The 25,578-nt window shown below is 57.6% G+C and overlaps 1 protein-coding gene across 3 annotated transcripts in view; it reads left to right on the top strand.

Moving 5' to 3' along the window:
* SERINC2 (serine incorporator 2) overlaps positions 1-25,578 on the top strand; it is a 56,397-nt gene that overhangs the window by 26,148 nt on the left and 4,671 nt on the right. For 2 of the 3 annotated variants that reach the window (XM_089301118.1, XM_089301117.1), the window contains exons 3-8: positions 9,541-9,591; positions 21,236-21,397; positions 22,835-23,025; positions 23,407-23,486; positions 23,863-24,000; positions 24,754-24,923. In XM_089301118.1, the coding sequence (XP_089157244.1) occupies positions 9,541-9,591; positions 21,236-21,397; positions 22,835-23,025; positions 23,407-23,486; positions 23,863-24,000; positions 24,754-24,923 (792 nt within the window). Of the gene's footprint in view, positions 1-9,540; positions 9,592-11,618; positions 11,773-21,235; positions 21,398-22,834; positions 23,026-23,406; positions 23,487-23,862; positions 24,001-24,753; positions 24,924-25,578 lie in introns of those variants that run through there. The other variant, XM_070078867.2, reaches the window with a different exon arrangement.

The raw sequence follows: 25,578 nt of genomic DNA, 5'->3' as shown, positions 1-25,578 counted from the left end.
GACTCAAACTACTTCTGTAGTGCAAGTCCTGACTGTTTTTTGAAAGTGTTTAACCATTGGAATAGACTTAATAAGGTACATTAAAACATGTTGAAGGGGGCAACCCAGAATTCTTTTGAATGTTTAGAAGTGTTTCTATATTTTCCAAATCTTCTGCAATTCACTGACTGACATGTGTAAGGCCCACGAGATGTGGATCTGGAGCTGGGATCCATGGAGAACCAGATAGCTGAGGTCCCTGCTCTAAAGCAGAGTAAAGTTATTTTTTAAAAAGATGGGCGAGGGGGCCAGCACGGTGGCACAGTGGGTTAAGCCAACACCTGCGATGTCAGCACCCTGTATGAGCGCTGGCTCGAATCCTGGCTGCTCTCCTTCTGATCCAGCTCCCTGCTAATGAGCCTAGGAAAGCAGCAGAAGATGGCCTAAGTACTTGTGTCACTGCCACCCGCTTCAGCCTGGATGGAGTTCAGGATCCCAGCTTCAGCCTGGCCCTGCCCTGGCTGTTGCTGTCATTTGGGGAGTGAACAAGTGAATTGAAGACCTCTCTCTCTCTCTCTCTCTCTCTCTCTCATTCCTTCTCTCGCTCTCTGATGCTCTGCCTTTCAAATAAATAAATAAATTTTTTTAAAATAAAAAAAGCATAGGGAAGTTTCATTTTTGCCGAAGAACCACCTGGAAGCTTGGAGTCCCCTTGGCAACCCATTGCCATAGCTGGGCAGTCTACGTGTGGGGTGGGCCTTGTCTGGGAAGGAGCCAGAAGCCCAGGAAACTTCTCAACGCAGACTCATGTGCACTTGGGTTCATCCCTTCCCCTGTCTTGGCCTGCCTCAGTTTCCCCATCTGTTAAATGAGGGAAGGCCCTAGGTATATGTCTGCATTTTCTCTTTGTTATTCAAATTAGGAAAATTAGACATGTTTTAATTTGACCAATAAAAATGTGTACATTTGTGACATCCAACGTGGTGTTTTTAAAAATGATTTATTTATTTATTTTCAAAGATTTATTTTATTTATTTGAAAGACAGTTACAGAGAGAGGTAGAGACAGAAAGAGAGGTCTTCCATCTGCTGATTCACTCCCCAGATGGACTCAATGGCCAGAGCTGGGCTGGTCCGAAGCAAGGAGCAGGAGCTTCTTCCTGGTCTCCCACGTGGGTGCAGAGGCCCAAGGGCTTGGGCCATCTTCTACTGCTTTCCCAGGCCACAGCAGAAAGCTGGATCAGAAGAGGAGCAGCCAGGACTACAACCAGTGCCCATATGGAATGCCGGCGCTTCAGGCCAGGGCTTTAACCTGCTGCACCACAGCACTGGCCCCAAAAAGACTTATTTATGTATTTGAAAAGCAGAGACAGAGAGAGAGTGAGAGAGAGAAAGAGAGAGAGAAGTCTTCTATCTGCTGGTTCACTCCCCAGATGGCCACAATGGCCAGAGCTGTGCAGATCTGAAGTCAGGAGCCAGAAACTTCTTCCAGGTCTCCCATACAGGTGGTAGGGCCCAAGCCCTTGGACCATCTTTTACTGCTTTGCCAGACCATAAGCAGAGAGTTGGATCGGAAGTGGATAGGATGCTGGCATTATAAGCAGCGGCTTTACCCGCTATGCCACAGCACCGGCCCCACAATGTGACATTTTGAAATATGAATGCACAGTGCAGTGGCTATCAAGCTATTAACTATGAGCATGGCCTCACACTCCTACCAAGTGTTGAGGGTGAGAACACTTGAAATCTCTCTTGGTGACTTTCCAAGTATCCAGTGCATTGTTTTAGCCACAGCCACCACGCTGCACGGCAGATTGGAAGTTGGTCCGCCCATCTGAGGTTCTGTACCCTTTGGCTAACATCTCCCCTTGTGCCCCCCTCAGCTCCGGGTAACCACCATCCTACTCTGCTTCCCTGGCTTCAACACTCACAAGTGAGGTCAAGCAGTATTCCTTTTCCAGTGTCTGGCTTATTTCCCTTAATGCAGCGTCCGCCAGTTTCATCCATGTGGTTGCAATTGACCTCCCTCTGTTCAAAGGCCAGCAGTATTCAGCTGTGTAGGTACCTCGTGGTTTCCCTAGGTCCCTCCATCCACTGATGGACACAGGTTGATTCCGTATCTTGGCTGTCGTGAACAGTGCTCCAGTGGGCGTGGGAGGGCAGGTATCTCTCTGACATGCTGACTTCATTCCGTTGGATGGATACCCAGAGCTGGGACTGCCGATCGAAGAGTTTCTCTTTCTAATTTACATTCCCAGCAGCAATTTCTCAGGGTGTCCGCCCCTTCCTTGACTACACTTGGGACTTTTGACTCTGCTGAGCGCCTCTCTAGCAGGTGTCCCTGGGTAGCCATGGGGCCCTGGTTCCCCCCATGGATACCAAAGTCAGCAGCTGCTTAGTCCCACACGGAGAGGGGTGCAGGGGTTGCATCTACTCCATACTCGGCCTCCTGTAGATTTTAAATCCTCTCCAGATGATGTGAAATAGCGAATACCATGTAAATGCTATATAAATAGTGTCGGGCTGTGTTGTTTCTTAGATTTGCGTTCATTATTATTGTTGTATTCTTTAAAAAATCCTTTCCATCTGTAGCTCATTAAATCCACCAAATGCAGAACCCATGGAGAGGGAGGTGGGATGCTGGCACTCTAATGATTTCAGGAACTGCTATGCTGTCTTCTGTATGCTGGGCTAATTTCTGTTGTGACAAACAGGGGACAGTGTTCCTTTTTTCCACGTCCTCTCCAACACTTGTCCCTTATCTTGTGTTTTATGTTATTTTATTTTTAAAGATTTATTTATTTATTTGAAAGGCAGAATTACAGAGAGAGAAGGAGAGACAGAAAGAAAGAGATCTTCTGTCCACTGGTTCACTCCTCAAATGGCTATAAGAGCAAGGGCTGGGCCAGGCCAGAGCCAAGATCCAGGAGCCTCTTCCAGGTCTCCCACTTGGGGCCCAAGGACACGGGCCATCTTCTGCTGCTTTTCTAGATGCATTGGCACAGCTGTGGTGGAAGTAGAGCAGCCAGGACTTTAACCACCACCATTATGGGATGGTGGTGTTGCAGGTGGCAGTTTAACCCACTATGCCACCAGGTTGGCCTCCTGGTGTTTTTTAAGTTTTTTTTTTTAAAGATTTATTTATTTTACTTGAAAGTCACAGTTACACAGAGAGAGAAGGAGAGGCAGAGAAAGAGAGAGGTCTTCCATCTGATGGTTCACTTGCCAACTGGCCACAATGGCCGGAGCTGAGCCAATCCAAAACCAGGAACCAGGAGCTTCCTCTGGGTCCCCCACACAGGTGCAGGGGTCCAAGGACTCGAGCCATCCTCCACTGCTTCCCCAGGCCACAGCAGAGAACTGGATCAGAAGCAGAGCAGCCAGGTCTCGAACCAGCACCCATATGGAATGCCAGAGCTTCAGGCTAGGGTGTTAACCTGCTGCGCCATAGCACCGGCCCCGTTTTTTTAGTTTTTAAAGATTTAGTCATGTATTTGTTTTAAAGACATGGAGAGGGAGGGAGAGAGAAAGAGAGAGAGAGAGAGAGAGAGAGATCTTTCATCCACTGGTTCACTACTCAAATGACCACAACAAACAGGGCTGGACCAGACCAAATCTAGGAGCCAAGAACTCCATTTGTGTATCCTACATGGATTGCAGGGGCTCGAGCACTTGGTCCATCCTCCTCTGCCTTCCCAGGTACATTAGCCGGGGGCTGGATAGGAACAGAGCAGCCAGGACTTGAACCTGTGCTCCAGTATGGGACACTGGCATTGCAGATGACAGCTTAGCCCGAGGCACAGCATCTTGTATTTTTTAATAACTCCCCCATCCCATCTCTCATCCTTCCCTGACAGCCATCATTCTTTCTGTGAATGTGATCCAGGGAGCTCACGTGTGTGCAGTCATACAGTATTTATCCTTTTGTGCCTGGTTTACTTTCTTAGCCCAACATCTTCGAGATCTACCCATGTTGTCACATGTGGCCAATTTCCCTTCCTTTTTAAGACTGAATAATATCTTTTTTTTAAAAAAAAGATTTATTTATTCATTTATTTGAAAGAGTTACAGAGAGGAAGATGGGAGGAGAGAGAGAGAGAGAGAGAGAGAGAGAGAAATCTTCCATTTTCTGATTCACTCTCCAGATGGCTGCAATGGCCAGGATTGGGCCAGGCTGAAGTCAGGTGCTAGGAGCTTCTTCCGGGTCTCCCACGTGGGTGCAGGGGCCCAAGCACTTGGGCTATCATGCACTGCTTCACCAGGCACATTAGCAAGGAGCTGGATCACAGAAGTTGAGCAGAGGGGACTCGAACCGGCGCAGGCGGAAGCTCTACCTGTTATGCCACAGCGCTGGCCCCCTGAATAATATCTTATTGTGTGCACAAGGCGCACCTGAGATCAGCTCTGAGGCCTCAGTGCCAGGTCTCTGTCATCTTTCAGGGCCGGCTGGGGTGGGGGAAGAGTGGGGGCCTGGCCTCAGGTGGATTTCTCCTTCCTGCTTGTGATTCCAGGCACCCCAACCCAGTGACCCTGGGGAAAGCCTGGGGGAGGGCTTCTGGGAATGAAAGGCTTTGGCTAAACACCTGCTGCCTCCGCTCTGTGCCTTCCACAGCGGAGTCAGGGCCTGGGGCTGAGCTGGGGCAGGATGCTAATGATGGCCTGCCCCAGCCTTGCAAGTCTCCATGAAACGGGCCCTGCTCTGAGGACAGGCCTGATTACAGGGAGCCGTGCGCTTCCCCAGCCCAGGCCCGGAGCACAGGCCCCGCCTCGCAGCAGCCCCTGCGTGCCCAGCTGTTCGGGAGCAGCTGCAGAGATAAGCAGTGCGGAGGGATTTGGGGCAACAGTTGCCAAAATGCATTGGCTTCAGGGTCCGTAACAAGAACAACTGGTGAGGAAGCCAGAAGTCCAGGCACGGGTCTCATCGGGGTAGCTAGGAACGACAGTGCTACCTAAAGTCTCAGCACTAAGAGGTTGGCCGTCTTGCCCCTATGTTATAGATGAGTAAGTGCAGGCGCGGACAGCCTGGCCTGGGTCCTCCGACAGTTTTATGCTGAGGCCTGACCTCACCCACTGGCTCTGCAATTGGGTGGGATTTTCTCCAGCGAGCTGTGATGTTCTCTTTCAGCTTCTTCCTCTTTTTCTTCTTCAAAGATTTATTCATTCATTTGAAAGGCAGAGTAATAGAGAGAGGGGGAGAGACAGAGAGAAAGAGATCCTTCTTCCAGTGGTTCGTTCCCCATATGGCCACAACAGCCAGGGCTGGGCCAGGCTGAAGCCAGGAGCCTGGAATTCCATGGGTCTCCCACATGGAGGCAGGGGCCCAAGCACTCGGGCCACCTTCCACTGCTTTCCCAGGTGAGCTGGATCGAACCGGTGGTCTGATACGGGATGCCTTGCAAGGGGCTCAACCCTCGGTGCCACAACGCCAGCCCCTCCAGCGAGCTTCCTGGAGAGTGGGTGGGGTGGCTGAGAGGGGGAGTACCCCTGCCTTCCCTCCACGGACCAGGGCAACTCTCCTCGTAGCTGCTTACTGGTTCAGCTTCCAAACACTGGGCAAAGGCCACTGCTGTAGTTCAACCCATTTTTTTTTTAATTTTTAAATTTTTTTTAAAGATTTATTTATTTATTTGAAAGTCAGAGTTACATAGAGAGGAGAGGCAGAGAGAGAGAGGTCTTCCATCCACTGGTTCACTTCCCAGTTGGCCGCAACTACCGAAGGTGCGCCGATCCGAAGCCAGGAGCTTCTTCTGGGTCTCCCACGTGGGTGCAGGGGCCCAAGGACTTGGGCCATCTTCTACTGCTTTCCCAGGCCACAGCAGAAAGCTGGATTGGAAAAGGAGCAGCCGGGACTAGAACCGGCACCCATATGCGATGCTGGTGCTTCAGGCCAGGGCGTTAACCCACTGAGCCACAGCGCCGGCCCCCATACCCATTTATTTTATAGATGGAGAAGTCGAGGCTCCGACAGGGGTAGAGAGGAACCAGGGTCACTCTGACAGGGCCCCTGGCAGAGCTGCAATTAGTCTCAGCTGCCTGCTGTTCCTGCCACCCCGTCTCCTGCTGGGTCCTGCAGGTGACCCGCACAGGCAGCAGGGAACTCTGCGCCTTCCCTGCTGGTTGGTCTTGGCAGCTACAGTCTCTCCAGGCCTCCACTTCCTCATCTGTACCGCGGGGGGCTGTTGACAGCCTGGCCCTGCAGGCACCAGGCCAAAGAGGATAAGTGGCCTGGGCAGGAAGTAAGGAGTGTATGGGGAGGAAGGGAGGAACCGCTGGGCTCCAGGGTGGCTCCGGACACCTGCCCTTGCCCCACCCTCCTCCAGGAAACTCTCGAGTTGAGCCGCCCACACTCTCGCTGCTAGCCGGGGGACGCCGCTTGGCCTGAGCGTGTCCAAGCCTCAAATGACAGAGTTCCTGGGCCCCAAGGCTGCCCTGGGGCTGCTGGCTTCCCTTTCTCTCCCTCACCCCAGGAATGGGGACTTGCAGGAGGCTGAGCATGCGCACGGGCATCAGCCTGAGCCATCCATGTCCACTCATGTTCCTGATACTGGCGTGTGCAAGAGCGGACCTGGCACACCAAGACACCCCCAGACTCTTGCTGTGTGACCTCCTGGTAAATTTATTCTATTTTTAAAGATTAATTCATTTATTTGAAGAGAGAGAGAGAGAAGGAGAGCCTGAGAGAGAGAGAGAGAAACAGAGAGGGGGGTCTTCCATCCACTGTTTCACTCCCCAGTTGGCCACAACGGCCTTGGACCATCTTCTACTGCTTTCCCAGGCCACAGCAGAGAGCTGGATCGGAAGTGGGGCAGCCGGGACTCGAACTGGCGCCATATGGGATGCCGGCACTGCTGGTGGCAGCTTTACCCACTACGCCACAATGCCGGCCCCACTTCTGGTAAATTTAAAATGAAGGCTTAAACAGGATGTTCACAACTGTAGTGTGTTCTACGTGTTTTGGTTTAACAAAGATACATTCTCTCTCTCTCTCTCTCTCTCTCACACACACACACACTCACACGCACACACTCACACGCACACACGCACACACTCACACGCACACACGCACACACATCCAATGCAATGTAACTGAGAGACTCACAAGATATTTAGGGAACTTAGAGAAACAATACGTGAGTTCCCAGTGCCGTGTGGTCCAGCAAGGGGACACAAGGGTTAACATGGTGTGGGAACCTGCTGTTCATTCCAACTCATTCACAGTACTCTCCAGGACTAGACGCGCAGTCCACCCTGTGCACGTCATGGCAAAAAGCTGGAAGCATCCAGAAAGGTTGAAAGAATTGTGCAGCGAAACCCACCTGCTCACCCGCTGTGGTCTGCAATGAACATTTTGTACCATTGGCTCTATCACCTACCCGTCCCTCTCTCCAACCTTATCCCCCATCCATCCACCCTGACCCTACCCATCCCTTCCTTCTCCATCCATCAATCTTTCCATCCCTCGCTCTGTCCTTCCATCCGCCTCACTTTTTAAAAAAGATTTATTTATTTGAAAGGCAGAGTTACAGAGAGAGGGAGGAAGAGACAGAGTTATTCCATCTGTGGGTTCACTCCCCAAATGACTGCAATGGCTGGGGCTGAGCCAGTCCAAAGCAAAGAGCCTGGAACTCCACCTGGGTCTCCAATATGGGTGGTAGGGGCCCAAGCACTTGGGCCACCTTCTGCTACTTTCCCAGGCACATTAGCATGGAGCCAGATCAGAAGAACAGCAGCTGGGACTGGAACTGGCTCTCCTAAGGGGTGCTGGTGTCGCAGGCAGTGGTGGCTTAACCCACAATGCCGGTCCCCACGCATCTCATTTTTTTTTGGCTACATTTTTGAGGCTTATGAATAGAAGGCCTGTGCCAAATGACACTCTCTTTTCTTTTTCCCTTACAGTAACAGGGCCTGCTACACACACATGCACACACCCACGCATCTGCACATAAAACCCACACGTGCAGGTCCCACATGTGAATCAGTACAAGTCTGCATGTGTGTATGTAGCAAACACCACACAGCCACCTGTGCGCCCACACCCGCGCTCAGCCCCACTGCCCAAGTGCGTGTCCACAGCAGACTCCTTATGTGTGTATGGGAATCCTCAGCCCCGTGACCCTTCGTGGGGTCTTGGCTGGGGCCTGGCTGTCTCCCCATCACCTCTCTGGCAAAGGCCAAGGGCTCCCTCAGCTCCCACCTTCACCCCTGTCTCCTCCCTCACCCCCATCTGTCTCCTTCTGGCCACTCCACGTGGGCAGAGACCATGTCAGCACCGCTCACCCCGCACCCTCTCCAAGTGTTGGTTGAGAAAGGGCACAAAAGTAGCACAGAGGTGGGCACACTGGGCAGACACACACGCCTCCAGCCAGGCACACACAAGCCCCTGTGCGTGTGCCCATGCTCAGACATGCAGCACTGGGGGCCTGTGGGTGCGTGAACACTCACTGTGTGGGAACACCTGTCTGCCTGTCTCTGTGTCACGCAGATGGAGTCACTTCCAGGGTCCTTTCCCAACCTTTGGACACTGAAGGCCACTGTGGGCTCATCTGCTGGCCTGTGAGGTCCAGATGTGACCGGGGGCGCAGGGCTCCTGGCTGACCCTGGGCAACTGGGCAGCACGGGGCGTGACTGATGTGTGAGTTCGTTAGCTTTGCGGAGTATCAATTTCCTTACCTGCTAAATGGGGAGATAGCTCCTGGCTTAAACCCATCTTCCAGGAGAAGCTCTTGGCAGGGTGATTGGAATGAGGTAAGCACTTAAGCCATGGTTGCTGTGGATCTTATTGCTGTGACTTCAGCCTTTGTCCAAAATTTCCATGCACCCTCTTGGAGTGTTATGCATCGGGAGAGCCTGGTGGCTGATGCCCGTAAAGAAGTCTCTCCCCAGAAGCTCCCCCAATCCCAAGCTCTCATTATCCTACATGCATATTCATGAGGTCTGGCCTCAGCCCCGCTCTGTAAATGAATCAGTAGCAGGAAGTGGAGGCCAGTGCAGAGAACAAGGCCCAGGGGACAGGAGGCTGGAATCCAGAGTGCATCTGAGTCCTCATGGATGGGAGGATGGTGAGAGGGCCTGGGCGAGAGTGGGGTGGGAGGTGTTGGGGCCGCGGGGCTCCAGGCAAGGGGATCTTCTATTGCATAGTTGAACACTGAGGCCTGATGCCGTCAGGTTAGAGACACTCTGGTGTGTGTGACCCTTGGGGTCCGGGAAGTTGGGTGAGCACCTGTGCTGAGTGACGGGCAGCTGACCCTGGCATGTTCCCCTTGATGGACACCGCTTACCCGGCACTGGGTGGAAGAGCATGGGATTCTCAATCCCAACCCGCCAGGGAGGCTCAGAGAGGCTGGGTGACTTGCTAGGGTGACACAGCGGCTGTCTGTCACCTTCCTGCTGGGAGTGTCTGAGACAGTATTCTGGCCCCATGCAGGAGGTTCAAGACTGGGAGAAAGGTTGACAGGCTGGCCAAGGCATCAAGAAACGACACTTCCTTGTCCACTGCCTCATTTCGTCTCCTGGGTGGTCCCCTTAGATAGCAGGAGCAAAAATGACCCTCTCCATTCCGCAGATGAGAAGCGTGAGGCTGAAAGAAGATGAGTCAGCAGGACAAAGCGGCGTGGTGAGTTCTCCGTGGCGCGAGCTGTCCCCTCCACGTCAGGTGTGAGTGGGGTGGGAGCCCCGCTGGCCTCGGGCTGGGCAGGGGTGAGCCCAGGACCCTGGCAACATGTTGCCTTGCTCCCTAAGTTTCCGATTGACAAGCAGGGGGCTGGCTCACCATACACGGTCACACTGATCCCTCACGATTCCTCTTTCTCGGATGCTTCCAATCACAACCCTATTTCGGGGGGGGGGAGGATCGGGTACGAGGGGTGAAGCACAGCCTCCTCTACCCCCAACTCAGGATGGCACAGGGCGGAGGAGGCTGTGACCAGAACACAGCTCTCCTTTGGGTCTCAGAACCAGAGGACAGGAAAAATGGGTCTTTGGGGCAGATGCATCAAAGGGAGCTAACCTTGGGATGGGAGGATTAGAGGGGGGCTGGCCCCAGAGTGGTCAGTGGCTTCCGGCATCTGTGACTGCAGGGTGGGAGGTGACCATGCAGGGGCTGTTTGGGGATCAGACTGTTGGTCACAGCAGAATAAGGAAACTAAGCTGTGGTAAAAAGTTCAGTATTCCTTCTGCAAGCACTTACTGCCCTACTGTGTGCCAGGCTCTGACCTGTGTCCAGGGCAGGGAGGGGCAGCCAGAGATGAATCAGGCAGTCCCAGGGCAGCTGAGAGTCCCCTAAGGGACTAGACTAGCGGGGTACAGAAGAGGACACAAACCAGATATTGATATTGATATTGTGACCTCTACTTGCCAAGAGAGACAGTAAGATACCAGGAACAAACGCTGGGGTCCAGGGATGGGGCCACACCTGTGGCTTTCCAGCTCTGCCCCTTTCGATCTGTGTGGCCTGGAGCCAGAGTGACAACCGTCACCATCACCATAGCCAGTGTTCACTATCCAGCATGCAGGTTACTTTTTTGTGCCTCAGTTTCTTCATCTGCAAATTGGGCTGGAGTGAGGAGTTAACCTACTTCCCGGGTCTCCGGGGGAGAGAGTCTGGCACACACCGGAGCTCCGCAGGGAGGCCCAGGTGGCCTTGGAAACAGAAGAAAAGCAGGAGTGGAATGATTCCCAGCGGGGTGGGGGCAGTGGGTGGAGTGACCCAGGGGTTCTGGAAGGAGAGTGAGGGAACAAGAGGACTCAGGGCTGGGCCTGACATGGGTACAGATGTGGAGGAGGGGGAGTGTGGAACCGTCCTGGCATAATTCCTGGCAGAGCCTGGCGCCCTGTGACCCGCCCAACCATGCAGTGCAGCCGGACCTGTGGCCCCAGGGCCACTGTGAGGCATGCAGACTTCCTTCCCTAACATTATCCCGTCCGGAGTTGGGGAGCCGAGCGCTGGGGGGTGAAGAGAAAGGAGTTAAGTACACAGCTCTGCTCTGGGTCTCTCCCACCCACCCCTGAGATGGGGCAGGGGTCTAGGAATGTGACCTCCTCCATGGGCATCCCTAGGGGTGCAAGAGCCTACAAGCAGGGGGTGGCCCTGAGGAGGCTGCTGGGAGTCTGTGGAGTTTGAAGAGAAGGTGGGTGGAGGAAGGGCAGGTTGAGTGTGAGGCTGGGGTCTCACAAGGGACAGGGGCAACACGCGGTTTGAGTCCATCAAGCACCTGCCAGTCCCGTAGGGCCCTCGGAGGTCCTCTGCCTTTACAGCTGGGAACTGAGCCTCAGAGAGAGGAAGCGACTTTCCGCGGGTTCTTTACCCAGTCGTCATCATTCAACACCCGTGTGCTGAGCAGAGGCTCCGCGCCCCGGCGGAGGGTCAGCAGGGACCACCTCTTGCATTCTGCCTCCAGGTGTGGCAGAGTCTTGAGGTCGCACGGTGGCCAAACCCGGACTCACACCCAGGTCCCACTATGTCCAAAGCCGAGCCGGGGCCACAGTTGGGTCGTGTTGCGCGGCTAGTAGCGGCGGGAATCCCGGAAGCTCCTGCCTATACGGTCTAGCCCAGCGCACCTGCCCCAGGTGAGTCCAGGCAGGCCCCGAGCGCACTGCCGGAAAGTATCGAGCGGCTTCGGCAGGTGGGGCGGGGCCGGGGCCGGGGCGGGGCGGGGCGGGGCCGGGGCCGGGGAGGGGCCAAGCCCCGGCACCCAGAGCCCGACTAGATCCCGAGGCCCGAGGCCCGCGCCCCGCGCCCCGCGCCCCGGCCGCCGCCATGGGGGCCTGCCTGGGAGCCTGCTCCCTGCTCAGCTGCGTGAGTCCCGGGCCAGCGCCCCGCGCCCCGCGCCTGCTGCTGCCTGCGCTCTTTTTCGAGCCGCTTCCTCCAAACTTGTGTTTCCCGGCCGGCGCCCGGCGCCCGGTTCTCTCGCCCTCGGGCCCCTCCGGCTCTGGGCTCCCCGCAGCCGCCCCGCTGGGGGCCGCCGGTGTCGCGCTCAGGTTGCCGCCGCGGGGGTGGGGAGTGGGTGCCCTGCCGAGCCCCGGCTCGCGACGGGGTAGGGGGAGCGCCGCGGGCCCCCTCCCCGCGAGCCCAACTTGGTGGGAGTGGTCCTCAGGGTGCGCCTCTCCCCGACCCCCACGCTCTTTGTGTGGCCGGCCGGGCCCGGGTCCCTGCCGCCGCTCGCCCCTCTGTCCCTCTTGCTGTCGGTCTGTCTGTCCCTGTCCTCTGGCTCAGTTCCGTTTGTCCGTGCGATAGTCTTTGTCCGTCTCTCGCCTCCGCATGCTTCGCTGCCTGGCTGCACGGGTTCGGAATCTGTCCATCCGCGTCCTCGTATCTGCCTCCCTCAGGCGGGATCGCTAACTCCTGGACACTCGCCCCGCAAGCCCTGGACCCAGCCCCTGCGGGCCCCGGGCTGGCTGGGTGGGCTGGGGTGGGGAGGAAGCCCCCCTGCCCGGCCCTCTCCTGCCGCCCTCGAGTGACAGGGTGGAGCCACCCGACCTGGGCCAAACTTAGAGTTGGGAGACCCGGGAATCCAGGGAGGTTTGGGTGTGCGCGGGAAGTGCCTGGTGGCCTGGGTTGGGGTCTGGGGGAGGGGCGGCCAGCGCCGTTTTGGGGCGGCAGCCAGCACAGGGGAGGGGCGCCAGCCAGACCCCTGCCGGAGGCCCCTCTCTTCCTTTCTCCCGGCCGCCCCTTTCCTCTCCTTCTTCCCCTCATTAAATCTGAGGTTCATTCAGGCAGCCCCTCCCCCTCGGCCCCACACAAAGAGGCTGGGGAGCCGCGAGGGGCGCCGGGCTGTGGAGGAGAGCTCGGGCCTTGCTTTCCTTTGTCCCCGACTTGTGGGCTAAGGAGGGGGCTTGGGCCAGAGCTGGGGGTCTGGGACTGACTTTCCAGCGGTTCTCTGAGAATGAGATGGACAGAGAGGATGTGGTGTGGGTCCAGGACCTGTTCTTGTCCTCTGCGGGCCTCCAACTCCCATCAGTGCAGTGTTCGTGTGTATGGGAGAGTGTGTGTGTGCATGTGTGGATGTCAGTGTGTGTATGTGTGTGTGCGTGTTTATGAGTGCGCGTTTGAGTGTGTATTTGTGTTTGTGAGTATGTGTGTGAGTGTGTTTTGCATGTGAGTATATGTGTGTTAGTGTGTGTGTGCATGTATGTTTGCATGTTTGGATGTCAGTGCATGTGAGTGTACGTTAGTGTGTGTATATGTGTGTTTGTATGTGAGTATATGTATGTTATGTGTATGTGAGTATGTGTGTGTTTGTGCATGCTTGGATGTCAGTGTGTGTATGTGTGTGTCAGTGTGTGTGAGTGTGTATGTGAGTATATGTGTGTTAGTGTGTGTGAGTATGTTTGTGTGTTTGCATGTTTGGGTGTCAGTGCATGTATGTGTGTGTATGTGAGTGTGTTAGTGTGTGTGAATCTGTGTGTATGTGAATGTGTTTTTGTATGTGAGTATATGTGTGTTAGCATGTATGTTTGTATGTGAGTATGAGTGTGTGTGTGTTTACATATTTGGATGTCAGTGTGTGTATGTGAGTGTGTGTGTATGTATTTGTAAGTTTGTGTATGTGTGTATATGTGTGTTTGTGTATATGTATGTGTGTGTGTTTGTGCATGTTTGGATGTCAGTGTGTGTATGTGTATGTATGAGTGTGTGTTAGTGTATGTGAGTATGTGTATGTGAGTATATATGTGTGTGTATGTGAGTATGTGTGTGTTGGCATGTTTGGATGTCAGTGTATGTGTGTGTTAGTGTGTGTGTGTGTTTGTGTTTGTATGTGAGTATGTGTGTGTATGTGAGTATATGTGTGTTAGTGTGTGTTTGTGTTTGTATGTAAGTATGTGTATGTATGTGTGTTTGTATGTGAGTATATGTGTTTGTATGTGAGTATATGTGTTAATGTGTGTTAGTGTGTGTGTTTGTGTGTGTGAGTGTGTGTGTGTACGCATTTGCAGAAGGAGGGACTGGGCCAGTGCCCGGATCCTCCCAGTCCAGTGAATTCGAGGTCTGGGCTGGTCTCCGCCCAGGAAGGGTTTGCTTCCTGGTGAGGAAGGGACAGCTGCCCACGGCAGACCAGGTTGTCACCAGCTTGCGCCTGGTTGAGGCCCAGGCCCTGCTGGGCTGGCCTGGGAGTAGGGGTGTTGAGAGCAGACCTGCCAAGCCCTGTGCCCTTGTGTCCCGTCTGTAAGATGGGAACGGTGACAGAGGTTCCCTCTCCATGCGGTGGTGCCTAGCGCAGCTGCGGGGTGCCGTGGGTGTGCACCATGGGCGCTGCCGTTATCCATGGAAGGAAGGTGGAGAACTCCCCTGGGAAAGAACACAAAGCCATGTGCAGGGCTGAGTCATGGAGCCTACCAGCCTGAGCCCAGGCGCCTCGATCAAGCACTCAGGTTACAGAGGAGGACACTGTAGCCCAGAGAGGTTAGCCAGCTTGTCTAAGGCTGCACAGCCAAGGACGGGGACTGCACAGTCAGAGTTAGACCCTGGTTCCTGGTTCAGGCATCTGCTCGCACCTCCCCTCCCTCCCCACAGCCTGGCTGCCTGAGGGGGCAGGGTCGCCCCAGGATAGAGCTGAGAGGTCACTTAGTGAGGGTCTGAGATCGACAAGCCACTGTCCACGTGGTGCCCTCTCCTGGGGGTCCTAAATGTGGACATCACCACGTGGGGCGCTGTGCCGAACCCCTACCCTGTGCTGTCGCTCTCATCTCCCTGCGGCCGTGTGACGTTGCCACCCCATTCACGATGCCCATAGCAACAACAGCTGCCCCAGACCGTGTCCCTACCAAAGGCCTAGTCCTGGGGCACAGAGCCGTGCGGGAGGCCGCACACTGCAGTAAGCAGTGTGGACCTCGCTCCATCCACTGCTTCTCTCGGAGATGTGCCATTTCACAGATGAAGAAACTGGATCAGAGAGGGCAGGCGATTGCCCAGTAGCCACACAGTGTGAAGTGTGGACCAACGCCACTGGGCACCAATAGCATCCAGTCTGAGTGAAGATTTGCCCCGCAGGCATGAAGCTCTGAGAGGGGCCCTCAGGCGCCTGGGGGAGGGCTGTTTCTGGGTGCATGGGCTGCTGGGGAAGACATTTGTAGGCTGCCAGCAGTGACATGTTTGCATCTGCCCACTGGGACTCTTAGCATTTGTACGGGGCCAGAGGAGGGCCGGGGGCTGGGGGTCTGCAGGCAGGCCTGGCTTGGCCTCCTCTGCTCTGTGTGGCCCTGCACAGTCACTTTGCCCCCTCCTTGCCTGTGAAGTGGAGGGGACAAGGGCCCCTGCCCCCAGCCTGTTGTGAGGGTGAACCAGGGCCGAGAGAAGCGCAGCAGCGCGCGGAGCGTGGAGCGGGCGCGTGGTGGCCGCTCCATCAGCGCCCCAGGTGGAGCATTGCTCAGGACCGCAGGCGAGGAAGTGGTGACGTCGGCGACACCCAGGGCTCCGAGCCGCGGTGCTGTCCTGTCCCAGGGCCCATTTTACAGATGAGGAAGCTGAATCCCACAGGGGGCGGGGAGAGAGGTAACTGAGGTCTTGGTGCCAATGGGCAGAGCCAGCATGAGAACCTGTGTTCTTGGCACCGCACAGGCCATCGGCAGACCCCAAGGGGTCTCTCCTCGGGGTCAGATTCTTGCATGTGTGGCTCAGCCAATGATGGAGCTGTTCATGCAGGCGTGTTTTGGTTTTCGCCTTTAGGTTGTGTGACGAAGCGTAGATAATATAAAATTGACACTTTTAACCCGTTTTTGTCTTCAAGGAGCTTATAGTTTATTTTAGGAGACACGCATATTAAAAGTGACCTTGTGACACATTCTGCTCCCACCCTATCTGTCCCAAACGCATGGCGTCGTCCGCAGGAGTCCGTCCTGCCGCCCAGGGTGCATGGTGATGGCTGCGGAACCCACTTTCTTCCCAGAACGCCAGTTTTCACCCAGATGGGCAAAGAGCCCCGACTCCGCCCAGCCCCCGCGGTGCTGACCGCCACCCCTGGGCCGTCTCCCCTCCGGCAGCCAAAGCCATCTTTCTCGCTGCCCGTCGGTGCCATTCCTCCTGTTATGCAATGACTCCCGGCTGCCTCCGGGATAAAGTCCAGACTTCCTGGCCTGGGCTGCGGGGACCTTGGCCGTCACTTCCATTGCCGCCGGTGGCTTCCCTTGCCCAGCCGCCCAGGAAGTCACGTTCCTTCTCACTTGGCTCCCTGTCCTCACCTTGCTGACTTCCTGCTCTTTGAAAACTCTGCTCTCTTAGGCCGGCGCCGCGGCTCACTAGGCTAATCCTCCGCCTTGCGGCGCTGGCACACTGGGTTCTAGTCCCGGTCGGGGCGCCGGATTCTGTCCCGGTTGCTCCTCTTCCAGGCCAGCCCTCTGCTGTGGCCCGGGAGTGCAGTGGAGGATGGCCCAAGCGCTTGGGCCCTGCACCCCATGGGAGACCAGGAGAAGCTTCCTGATGGAAGATACGGGCCTAAATGTGCCGTCGTCATAACTGTTCCTGGCATCAGGGGGACTCGCATGGCTGTGCAGGTGTCCCCCCCACCCCCCGGGCCCCGGCCACAACCCCGTCCGTCTCCTGCGCTCTCCCATCTCCCCAGACTGAAGCTTCCCTGAGGCAGTACGTGCCCAGCCCCGTGCAGCCCTCGTGCGAGTTTCTCTCTGTGAACTTGGCCAGTGAGGTGTCTCCTGTGAGCGGAGTCGTGCCGCGCTGGTCCTCTGTCCGGCGCATTGCACTCTACCTCATGTCTTTGGGGTTCGCCCGCGCTGCGCATGTGCGGGAACCCCCTCTCTTTTGCAGGCTTGGTAATATTCGGCGGCTCGTGGGGACCGCATTTGGTTTATCTGTTCAGCCTGCAGTGGGTATTTGGTCGCCGCGGAAAATACCGCTGTGGACGTGGCTGTGAAATGTCCCTTGGAGTCCCCGTTTCCTGTTCTTTTGGTCACATTTCAGGAAGTGAAGTGCCAGTTTGTTAGAACAGCTCCCTTAGCTGTGCCATCCAGTGCCCCACATTCCTGGCCCTGGGCACCACCAGGGGAGAGTGGTGCCCACTCAGTGACACCTGTTCACACCCCGCCAAAGTACTCAGGGCCCCGGAGCCGGCCAGCCTGCCCCAGGAGGGAGTGAGATGCATGTCGCTGGCTGAGTGCAAGCCACAGAGGTCGACCAGCTTCTGTCTGGCTGATTCCTCGCTGGAAAACCACTGGGTTGGTTGCTTGCCAAGGAACCTTGCAGCTTTAAGACGCTGAGAGGCAGGGCTGCTTAGATTCTGAGTTCTCTCCTCCACGCACCCGTGCCTACGATTCCACCACTGCCAGGTTCTGATGCCTTTCCCTGGCTGCCGTTCCTGAGAGAAGTGGGGTGAGATCTTAGGGCAGGGACAGTGGGAGGGTCTGCCCTGGCCCGTCACGCTGCGTCACCAGCCTCAGGCCGGGTCGCTCTGCAGCCTGGCCACTTCCCCCTGCTATGCCCCCGTGCCACCCCATGGAGTAAACGGCCCCCACCTGCCCCAGGGGTTGGACACTTACATCACTCACAGTTCCTTGAGACTCTCTCAAGCTCACGAAACCTAAGGCTTTGTGCCTATTTTAGTATTTTTTCTTTCTTTAAAATTGAAAAAAAGTGTAAAAGTAGCGCCATGCTGATGGGCACTGGGCTGCTCTCAATGTCTCCTGTCGTTTTCCTGCGACAAACAGGGTCCCAGGGGGCCTGTGTGTGCGTATGTGTGCGCGCACGCACGCGCGTGCGTTCACATGGGAGGCGTGCACCTGTGCCCGCCCCTGCCCCTGGGGCTGGGATTTCTGTAGGAAGGACTCGGAGAAGCCACTCCAGAGATGATGAAGGGATCCCAGGGCATGAGCCTTCCCAGGGTGCTCTGGGGCTGGTGCCTGCTTCTGCGCTGGTCTCTCTGCGGTTGATCCCTAAGAACCAGAGCGGAGGCCCAGCCCCCTGGAAGTGGGGCAGCTTCTCCTGTGTCTGCAGTGGAGACAGGAGCACGGCAGGCTCAGGGCCCCGGGGCAGCTTGGGCACCTGCTTGCTGGGTTCAGCGCCTCTCGGGCTCCCTGTGTTTTCAGCTAAGGGAGACTGCGTGAGTGAGGCCGTGGGCTGGGGGCAGTGTGGCTCTGTGGCAGAGCCCGGCCTTAGTGCACACAGTGCCCAGTAGGCTCACTTGCTCTGTGACCTTTGGGTGGCCCCTGACTCAGTCTCCCCATTTGTAGTTGAGAAGTGAATCAGCGCCTGCCACTGTGCCTGGAACTAAGTAGGCTTTTGCAAATGGCGGCTGGGATCTCAGGGCTGTTATCAATTGGCTGTGTGACATCTGGTCAGCTTCATTTTAAAAACGTTTTATTCATTTCTTTTGTAAGGCATGGGGGGGGCAGAGAGAGAGAGAGGTCATTCATCAGTTGGTTTACCTCCTAAATGGCCACAGCAGCCACGGCTGGGCCAGGAGAGCTGGGAGCCAGGAATTCCATCTGGGTCTGCCCGTGGGTGCAGGAACCGAGTACTTTAGGCCATCCTCTGCTGCCTTCCCAGGTGCATTAGCAGGGAGCTGGACTGGAAGCTGAGCAGCCAGTACCTGAACCTCCTGTCACAAGCAACCTCTCTCTCTCTCTTTTTTAAATTTATTTATTTATTTATTTGAAAGAGTTACAGAGAGAGAGAGAGAGGTCTTCCATCTGCTGGTTCATTCCCTTCCCAATTGGCCGTAATGACTGGAGCTGTGCTGCTCCGAAGCCAGGAGTCAGGAGCTTCCTCCTGGTCTCCCATGCAGGTGCAGAGCCCCAAGGTCTTGGACTATCTTCTGCTGCTTTCCCAGGCCATAGCAGAGAGCTGGATTGGAAGTGGAGCAGCCGGGACTCGAACTGGTGTCCATATGGGATGCCACAGTGCCGGCCTCACAAGCAGCCTCCTAATTGCTGTGCCTAACGCCTGCCCCTCGGCCCCTCTGCCAGGCTTGTTAACCTCTCTGGTCTCAGTTTCCATACTAAATAGAGTAAGAGTAAGAACCTGCTCTGTCTGATAACCAGAATGTTCTTTATGGGTTTTGCTTCTCCCTTCAGCCCGCCCCTCACGGAAGACCTCCACAGTTGGGAGGCAGGGCTTGAAGTGGCAGCGGCAAGATGTTACCAGAAGTTCGGAGGGGCGGGCGTTGTGGGCCAGCGGGTTAAGCTTGGCATGCCTGCATCCCATATGAGCACCGGTTCGAGTCCTGGCCACTTCACTGCTCAGGTGCCTAGGAAGCAGCAGACGAGGGCTCACGTGCCTGGGTCCCTGCCAGTCACACAGGAGACCCGGATGGAGTTCTGGGCTCCTGGCTTCGACTTGGCCCAGCCCTGGCTGTTGGGGGCGTTTGGGGAGTGAACCAGTGGATGGAAGATTTCAGTCTGTCAGTCTGTCTCTTTGCTTTTCAAGTAGATGAAAACAAACATGGAGGGGGGGTGGATATTGAGGGAGGCGGACTGTTCTGATTTGGACCATGAGAATTTCATTCCTCTCTGAGCATTCATTTAGCATCCGTGTTGTACCAGACCTTGCGGGTGAGAGGACCATGGAGAAGACAGCATTTCCAGTCTGGGGAGACGTAAGAGGAGGTGGGAAGGCGGAGCAGTGCAGGAAATGGGGGAGGGGGTCTCAGGGGAGCAGCCAGCTCTCCCCAACGCCCATCGTACAGCTTTGTGCCTCCGGTGGCTGCCATTACTCATAGGAGGAACACCTTGGTCCTGCGCCGCCGCCCAGCCCTGCGGGGTGTGGCTGTGCCAGCTCACCAGGCTGCCGCCACGGGCCGCCTCCCCTTTGCTCCAGCGCCCAGCTCCGGTGTCCCAGGGCCGCCTCCGCTTGCACCGCGCCTGCCCTCTCAGCTTCGGTGCACTTCACCAGGAAGGGCCGCCCTGCCCCCGCCCCCCTCACCCCCGTGGAAAGTGGGCGTCCGTGGGCCTCGCGGCGCAGCGTCCGTCTGGCGTCTGGTGCCACCTGCGGGACTTTTTTGTGCCGTCTTTCCCGTCATGGGGGCTGAGGCTGTTTGGGAAGAGAGCCGCCGAGGGCCGGATGGGTCTGGAAGCGGGGCCTATGGGCCGGGGTCCCCGAGCCCTGAGCTTCCTCTGGGTCCCAGCTGTGGACCGGGTGGCGTCGCCAGCTGCTCGAAGATCTCAGCCGGCCAAGGCGGGACGCCTGACAGCCGCGTGGGCTAGACCGCCACCTGCTGTCCAAAGGTGGTATAGTCCTAGAGCAGGAAAGGGCCGCTCACGGTGCAATCCACCCATCCAATCCACGTTTATTATGCGCTGGCTGCCTTTTGAGGTCTTAACATGTGTCACACTGCGCCACACGCTTGGCACTCACTTAACAGAGAGTCCCTGAGCTCCTGGGTGCCAGGCACTGTTCGGTGTCTGGGAACAGCTTCCCAGTGAGCACAGCAGGGAAGACCTCGTGTGCCCGGGGGAGTAGAGGAAACCACTGAACTCTAAACCTCTGCAGGTGCTCCTGGTCTGGTGGGCCAGGGACACGGGGCCAGCAAGAGCTCCTGCTTCAGGCCCACCACCGCCGCCTGTGGTCCCCGTCTTACAGAGCAGGAAGCTGAGGTTCAGAGAGACCGAGTGAGTTGTTCAAGGCCACCTAGGGGATCGGTGGCAGCATTGTCCTGAGCTCCTAAAAAGATCTATGTGTTTACGTATTTATTTGACAGGCAGAGCGACGGATAGAGAGAGAGAGAGCGATCTTCAATCTGCTGGTTTCCTCCCCCAAATACCTATAACCAGTCGGGGCTGGACCAGGCTGAAAGCAGGAGCCCAGAGTCCATCCAGGCCTCCCACGGGGCTGCAGGGGCCCAAGCACTTGGGCCATCCTCCGCTAACTTCCCAGGTGCATTAGCAAATGGAGCAGCCGGGAGTCGAACCGCTGCTCCGATGTGGGATGCCGGCATCACAAGCAGAGGTTGCACCTGCCGCTCCGCAGTGCCAGCCCCCTGATTTTTATATATATATATATATATATATATATATATATATATGCCACTTTCTCTTCTCTTAAATAAGAAACCATGTGACTCCAGCGCCCTCTCTCCAAAGCCGCGTCTCCTGGGGAGGGATCCGGCTTTGAACCCAGTTTCTGTTGCTTAGGCCCGCGCCGACCTCTGTGGCAGTCTCCGCGGCTCGGCCCCCTCGGCCTCGTGCTCGGGCTGCGGGGTCACCCAGGGAAGAGTGTCCCGCCTGGCTCAGGGCAGACGTGGAGCCGGCGCGGGGTGGTGCGTGCCGTACACCCGGCCGGGGCGGGGAGCGTCGCAGTGACAGACCCTCCCGGTTCACAGGCGTCCTGCCTCTGCGGCTCTGCCCCCTGCATCCTGTGCAGCTGCTGCCCCTCCAGCCGCAACTCCACCGTGAGCCGCCTGCTCTTCACCGGCTTCCTCTTCCTGGGGGTGCTGGTGTGCATCATCATGCTGAGCCCCGGCGTGGAGAGTCAGCTCCACAAGGTGAGGGGCGTGGCCGGGACGGGGCACGAGGAGAGGGCTTGGCAAGGTGAGGGGGCGGGACGGGGCCGGGGCGGGGCGGGGCGGGGCGGCGTGGAGAGTCAGCTCCACAAGGTGAGGGGCGGGGCCGGGGCGGGGCGGGGCCGGGGTGGAGCGTCAGCTCCACAAGGTGAGGGGCGTGGCCGGGGCCGGGGTGGGGCGGGGCCGGGGTGGAGAGTCCGCTCCATAAGGTGAGGGGGCAGGGCCTGGGGCGGGGCCGGGGGCAGGGCGGAGAGTCAGCTCCACAAGGTGAGTGGCCAGGGGCGGGGCGGGGCGAGCTGCCCGGCCTCCAGTGGGAGGGACTCCAGAGGGAGGTGACAGCTGCTCCAGAACTGGGGTTGCAGTTAATGAAGAAGAGGTGCCAGGGTGTTGGGTGCCCCAGAGATCTCAGGGTGGAACTGAGTTGGGGCTGGGCAAAGCGACAGAGAGAAAGAGCGCGCGCTGGCTTCCACCTGCTGGTTCACTCTCCAAATGTCTGCAGTGGCCAAGATGGGTCAGGGTGAACCCAGGAGCTGGAACTCAGTCCAGGCAGGGACTCAGCCGCTTGAGCCATCACCTGCTGCCTCCCAGGGCGCACCTGAGCAGGAAGCTGGAATAGGAAGGGGAGCCAGAATTCATGAACCCAGGTGCTCAGTGCTGCACTATATGCCTGCCCCACCGCGTGGGAAGTTTTGTTTCTCTTAAGCCATGATCCTCTTGGATTTTTTAAAAATATTTCTTTAGTTTTACTTAAAAGGTAGAGTGATGATGGTGGTGGGGGGAGATCTCCCATCTGCTAGTTCACTCCCCAAAGCCAGGAGCCAGGGACACCATCCGGGTCTCCCACTTGGGCCATCCTCTGCTGCCTTCCCAGGTGCATTAGCAGGGAGCTGGATGGGACACAAAACGGCACCCAGATGGGATGCAGGTGTCCCGAGCGGCTGTGCCACAGTGCCCACCCAGCCCCATTGCCCCAGACGCCAGCCCCGGGGACGCTCTTCCCTCCTTTGATGCTCAGGCCCAGTTTGGAGCTCCTGGTTCTTCTCACAGCCCAGTAGGGCAGCCGGCGGTGCCTCTCTCGCTGTAGTGCAAGCGAGCAAGCGTGAGCCCCTGGGAGTTTGCAGAGAGGCAGATTCTCACCCCAGCAGTGGGGCTCAGCTCCGAGGGAGGGGCCCGCAAGCCTCTCTCCCTCCCTTGCATCTCCACAGCTCTGGAGTCTGTGGGGTGGAGGCAGAACCTTTGGGACTCCTGGCTCGGACTGAGGCCCTGGGGCTCACGTGACGCTGGGGCCGCGGGGAGCCACACAGGAGCCCAGAGCTGGGTGGGCGTGGAGCTGGAGGCAGGAGGCCTGGCCCTGCGCATGCCCGGAGCCCGCGGGGATGGGTGGGTGGGGCCATCCAGCTGCCCTGTCTGTCTCCACAGCTGCCCTGGGTGTGCGAGGATGGCACCGAGACCCCCGTGGTCCTGCAGGGCCACATCGACTGTGGCTCCCTGCTCGGCCACCGCGCCGTCTACCGCATGTGCTTCGCCACGGCCGCCTTCTTCTTCCTTTTCACGCTTCTCATGATCTGCGTGCGCAGCAGCAGGGACCCCCGAGCTGCCATCCAGAACGGGTGAGGCTTCCGTTCCCAGACCCTGCCCGCAGACCCAGGAGCCGCCGGAGCTTTGAGGCCACAGCACATCTAGTTCAACCCGTTTCTCAGATGGGAAAATAAGGTTCAGAAAGCGCACGCACACACCTAAGGCCACAAGGCATGTCAGTGACACCTTAGTTGGCTAGAACCCTGGCGCCCCCTCTCTCCCCGGCTGGTGCTTCCCCCTGCCCCTCCGGGTATTTCCTGGGCCAGGACAGACTCCCAGTGCCTCCCACACCATCGGGAAGCCCCCGCCTTCGCCTCTCCGGGTGTCAGCTTGGGGGAGGGGCTCTGGGCCAGGCTTTGGTTTTCCGTGTCCCTCCCCCCACTCAGCCTCTATCTCCCCATCTCCCATCATAGGTTTTGGTTCTTTAAGCTCCTGGTCCTCGTGGGTATCACCGTGGGTGCCTTCTACATCCCTGATGGCTCCTTCTCCAACAGTAGGCTGGGGGGGTGTGGCAGCTGTGGGAGGGGGCGGGGCCTCAGGTGGGAGGGTCCCTTGGGGGCTGCTCTTTGCTCTGGCACAGACCCCAGGCTGCTGGCTACATCCTGATCCCCCTGCATGGGAGAGCGCTCTGGTGCCCCGGTCATGGCCTAGGGCAGCTTGGGTGGTCCTGAGCCAGCCCCTGCCATGCTGTGTGCCCTCCTGTGCCTGCCTGCAGGCTCCCTGAGGCCAGGGACTCTGCTCTGTGCCCCCAGTGCTGGGGTGGCTGTGAGCGGGAGCCCAGGGCAGGGTCCCACCCAAGGACCTCCAGGGGCTGCGGCTCCCACCCACGCGGGGTCCTCCTTGCCTCACTGCCTCCCCCCCCCCCCCAGTCTGGTTCTACTTCGGCGTCGTGGGCTCCTTCCTCTTCATCCTCATCCAGCTGATCCTGTTCATCGACTTCGCGCACTCCTGGAACCAGCGGTGGCTGGGCAAGGCCGAGGAGTGCGACTCCCGCGCCTGGTACGCAGGTCAGTGCCATCCACGGGTGGGGGCTGGATCGGGGGGTCCCTGCAGTGCCAGAAAGCCTGAAGCAGAATGATCCAGGGCAGATGGGGTGGGAGGGCGGGAAGGGGGCTGCGGATCCTGGGCCAGCTTTGGGGATGCGAGGACAGCTGAGCCGAAGAGGGTTCAGTGGTCCCTGTGGGATGGAGCACACACAGCCCAGAGCGACCTCGGCTGAGGCCCGGGCCCCACAAACCCTGGGACGGAGTGAGCGCTTGCCCAGGCCTCGACTTTCTGCTGCAGGGAACAAGGCTTCCTGGAGGCCCCCTGGGAGTAGTGCAGCCTCCATCCCTCTAAGGACTTGTGGGCCCCCTGGGGGTGGCTCTGGCCTCCACCGCTCTTGGAACTCGTGGGCTCCCTGTGGGTGGTGTGGCCTCCACCCCTCTTGGGACTCGTGGACCTCCACCCCTCTCAGGACTCGTGGGCCCCCTGGGGGTGGTTCTGGCCTCCACCCCTCTTGGAACTCGTGGGCCCCTGTGGGTGGTGTGGCCTCCACCCCTCTCGGGACTCGTGGGCTCCCTGGCGCAGGGCGGGCAGGCCCGCAGCTGGCCACCACATCCAGACTCCGCTGGGTGCTTGCACCTGTTGCCCTTGTTGTCAGGAGCAGGTGCGGGGGCAGGTGCGAGCCAAGGGTGAGGGCACCGACATCTCCGACCGGGGGTGGGGGGTGGGGAAGGGCCTGTGCCCCTGACCCGGCCTCCACCGCCTCTCCGGCCCAGGCCTCTTCTTCTTCACCTTCCTCTTCTACACGCTGTCCATCGCCGCCGTGACGCTGCTCTTCATCTACTACACCCACCCTGACGGCTGCTACGAGGGCAAGACCTTCGTAGGCCTCAACCTTGTCCTCTGTGTCTCTGTGTCCATTGTCGCCGTCCTGCCCAAGGTCCAGGTGAGCCCCTTGGCTGGGGGACTCTGGGCCGGGGGGCTGTCACAAACTCACAAAGCCTTGGGCCAAGTGTAGGGCTCCCAGGCTGGCGTCCCCAGGTGAGAATCTCGGCATTCACACCTACATGCTGGGTGTCCTTGGAAAAGTGCCTTACCCTCTCTGTGCTATCTCTCCTCAAGGGAAAACTGGAGATAATAGCTGCTGGTATTTGGCGTTACCCTCAGAAGTGAGATCCTTTTCCTGAGCTCTTAGAGCGGTGCCAGCGTCTGGCTATCCCCCCACATCAGCTCTTCCTGTTGTTATCGTTTTTATGTTAACGTCAGGCAGTTACTGAGCAGTGATTCCTATGTGCTCGCGCGGTGTTGGAGGATTCAATGCCAGTTCCAAATCCCAGGCCATCTGAAACAACGGGGGGTCCCCCAAAGTCATTGGGGGCCCCCAAAGTCATCTTTTGTTCCTGACTTCAGTTAGGGGCCCCAGGCATTCCACAGGTAGCTAAGGTAATCTTTAGGGGTCGTTAGCGTAAACACAAGGACTCTCCCTTCTGGTCAGAGCCTCCATTTCCCAGTAAGAAGGCTGAAGCCCAGAGAGCGTGATGCCTCTGTCCTGGGCCACACAGCAGTTGGTGTTCAGATACTCCTTGAGCTCCTATTGTGTT

This window comes from Oryctolagus cuniculus, chromosome 7 (assembly GCF_051225735.1).
Source record: "Oryctolagus cuniculus isolate XC-2025 breed Fujian yellow rabbit chromosome 7, ASM5122573v1, whole genome shotgun sequence".
In the NCBI taxonomy this organism is placed as follows: domain Eukaryota; kingdom Metazoa; phylum Chordata; class Mammalia; order Lagomorpha; family Leporidae; genus Oryctolagus; species Oryctolagus cuniculus.
The sequence above is the reverse complement of the archived record's forward strand: the minus strand, read 5'-3'. Positions and strand labels throughout refer to the sequence as shown.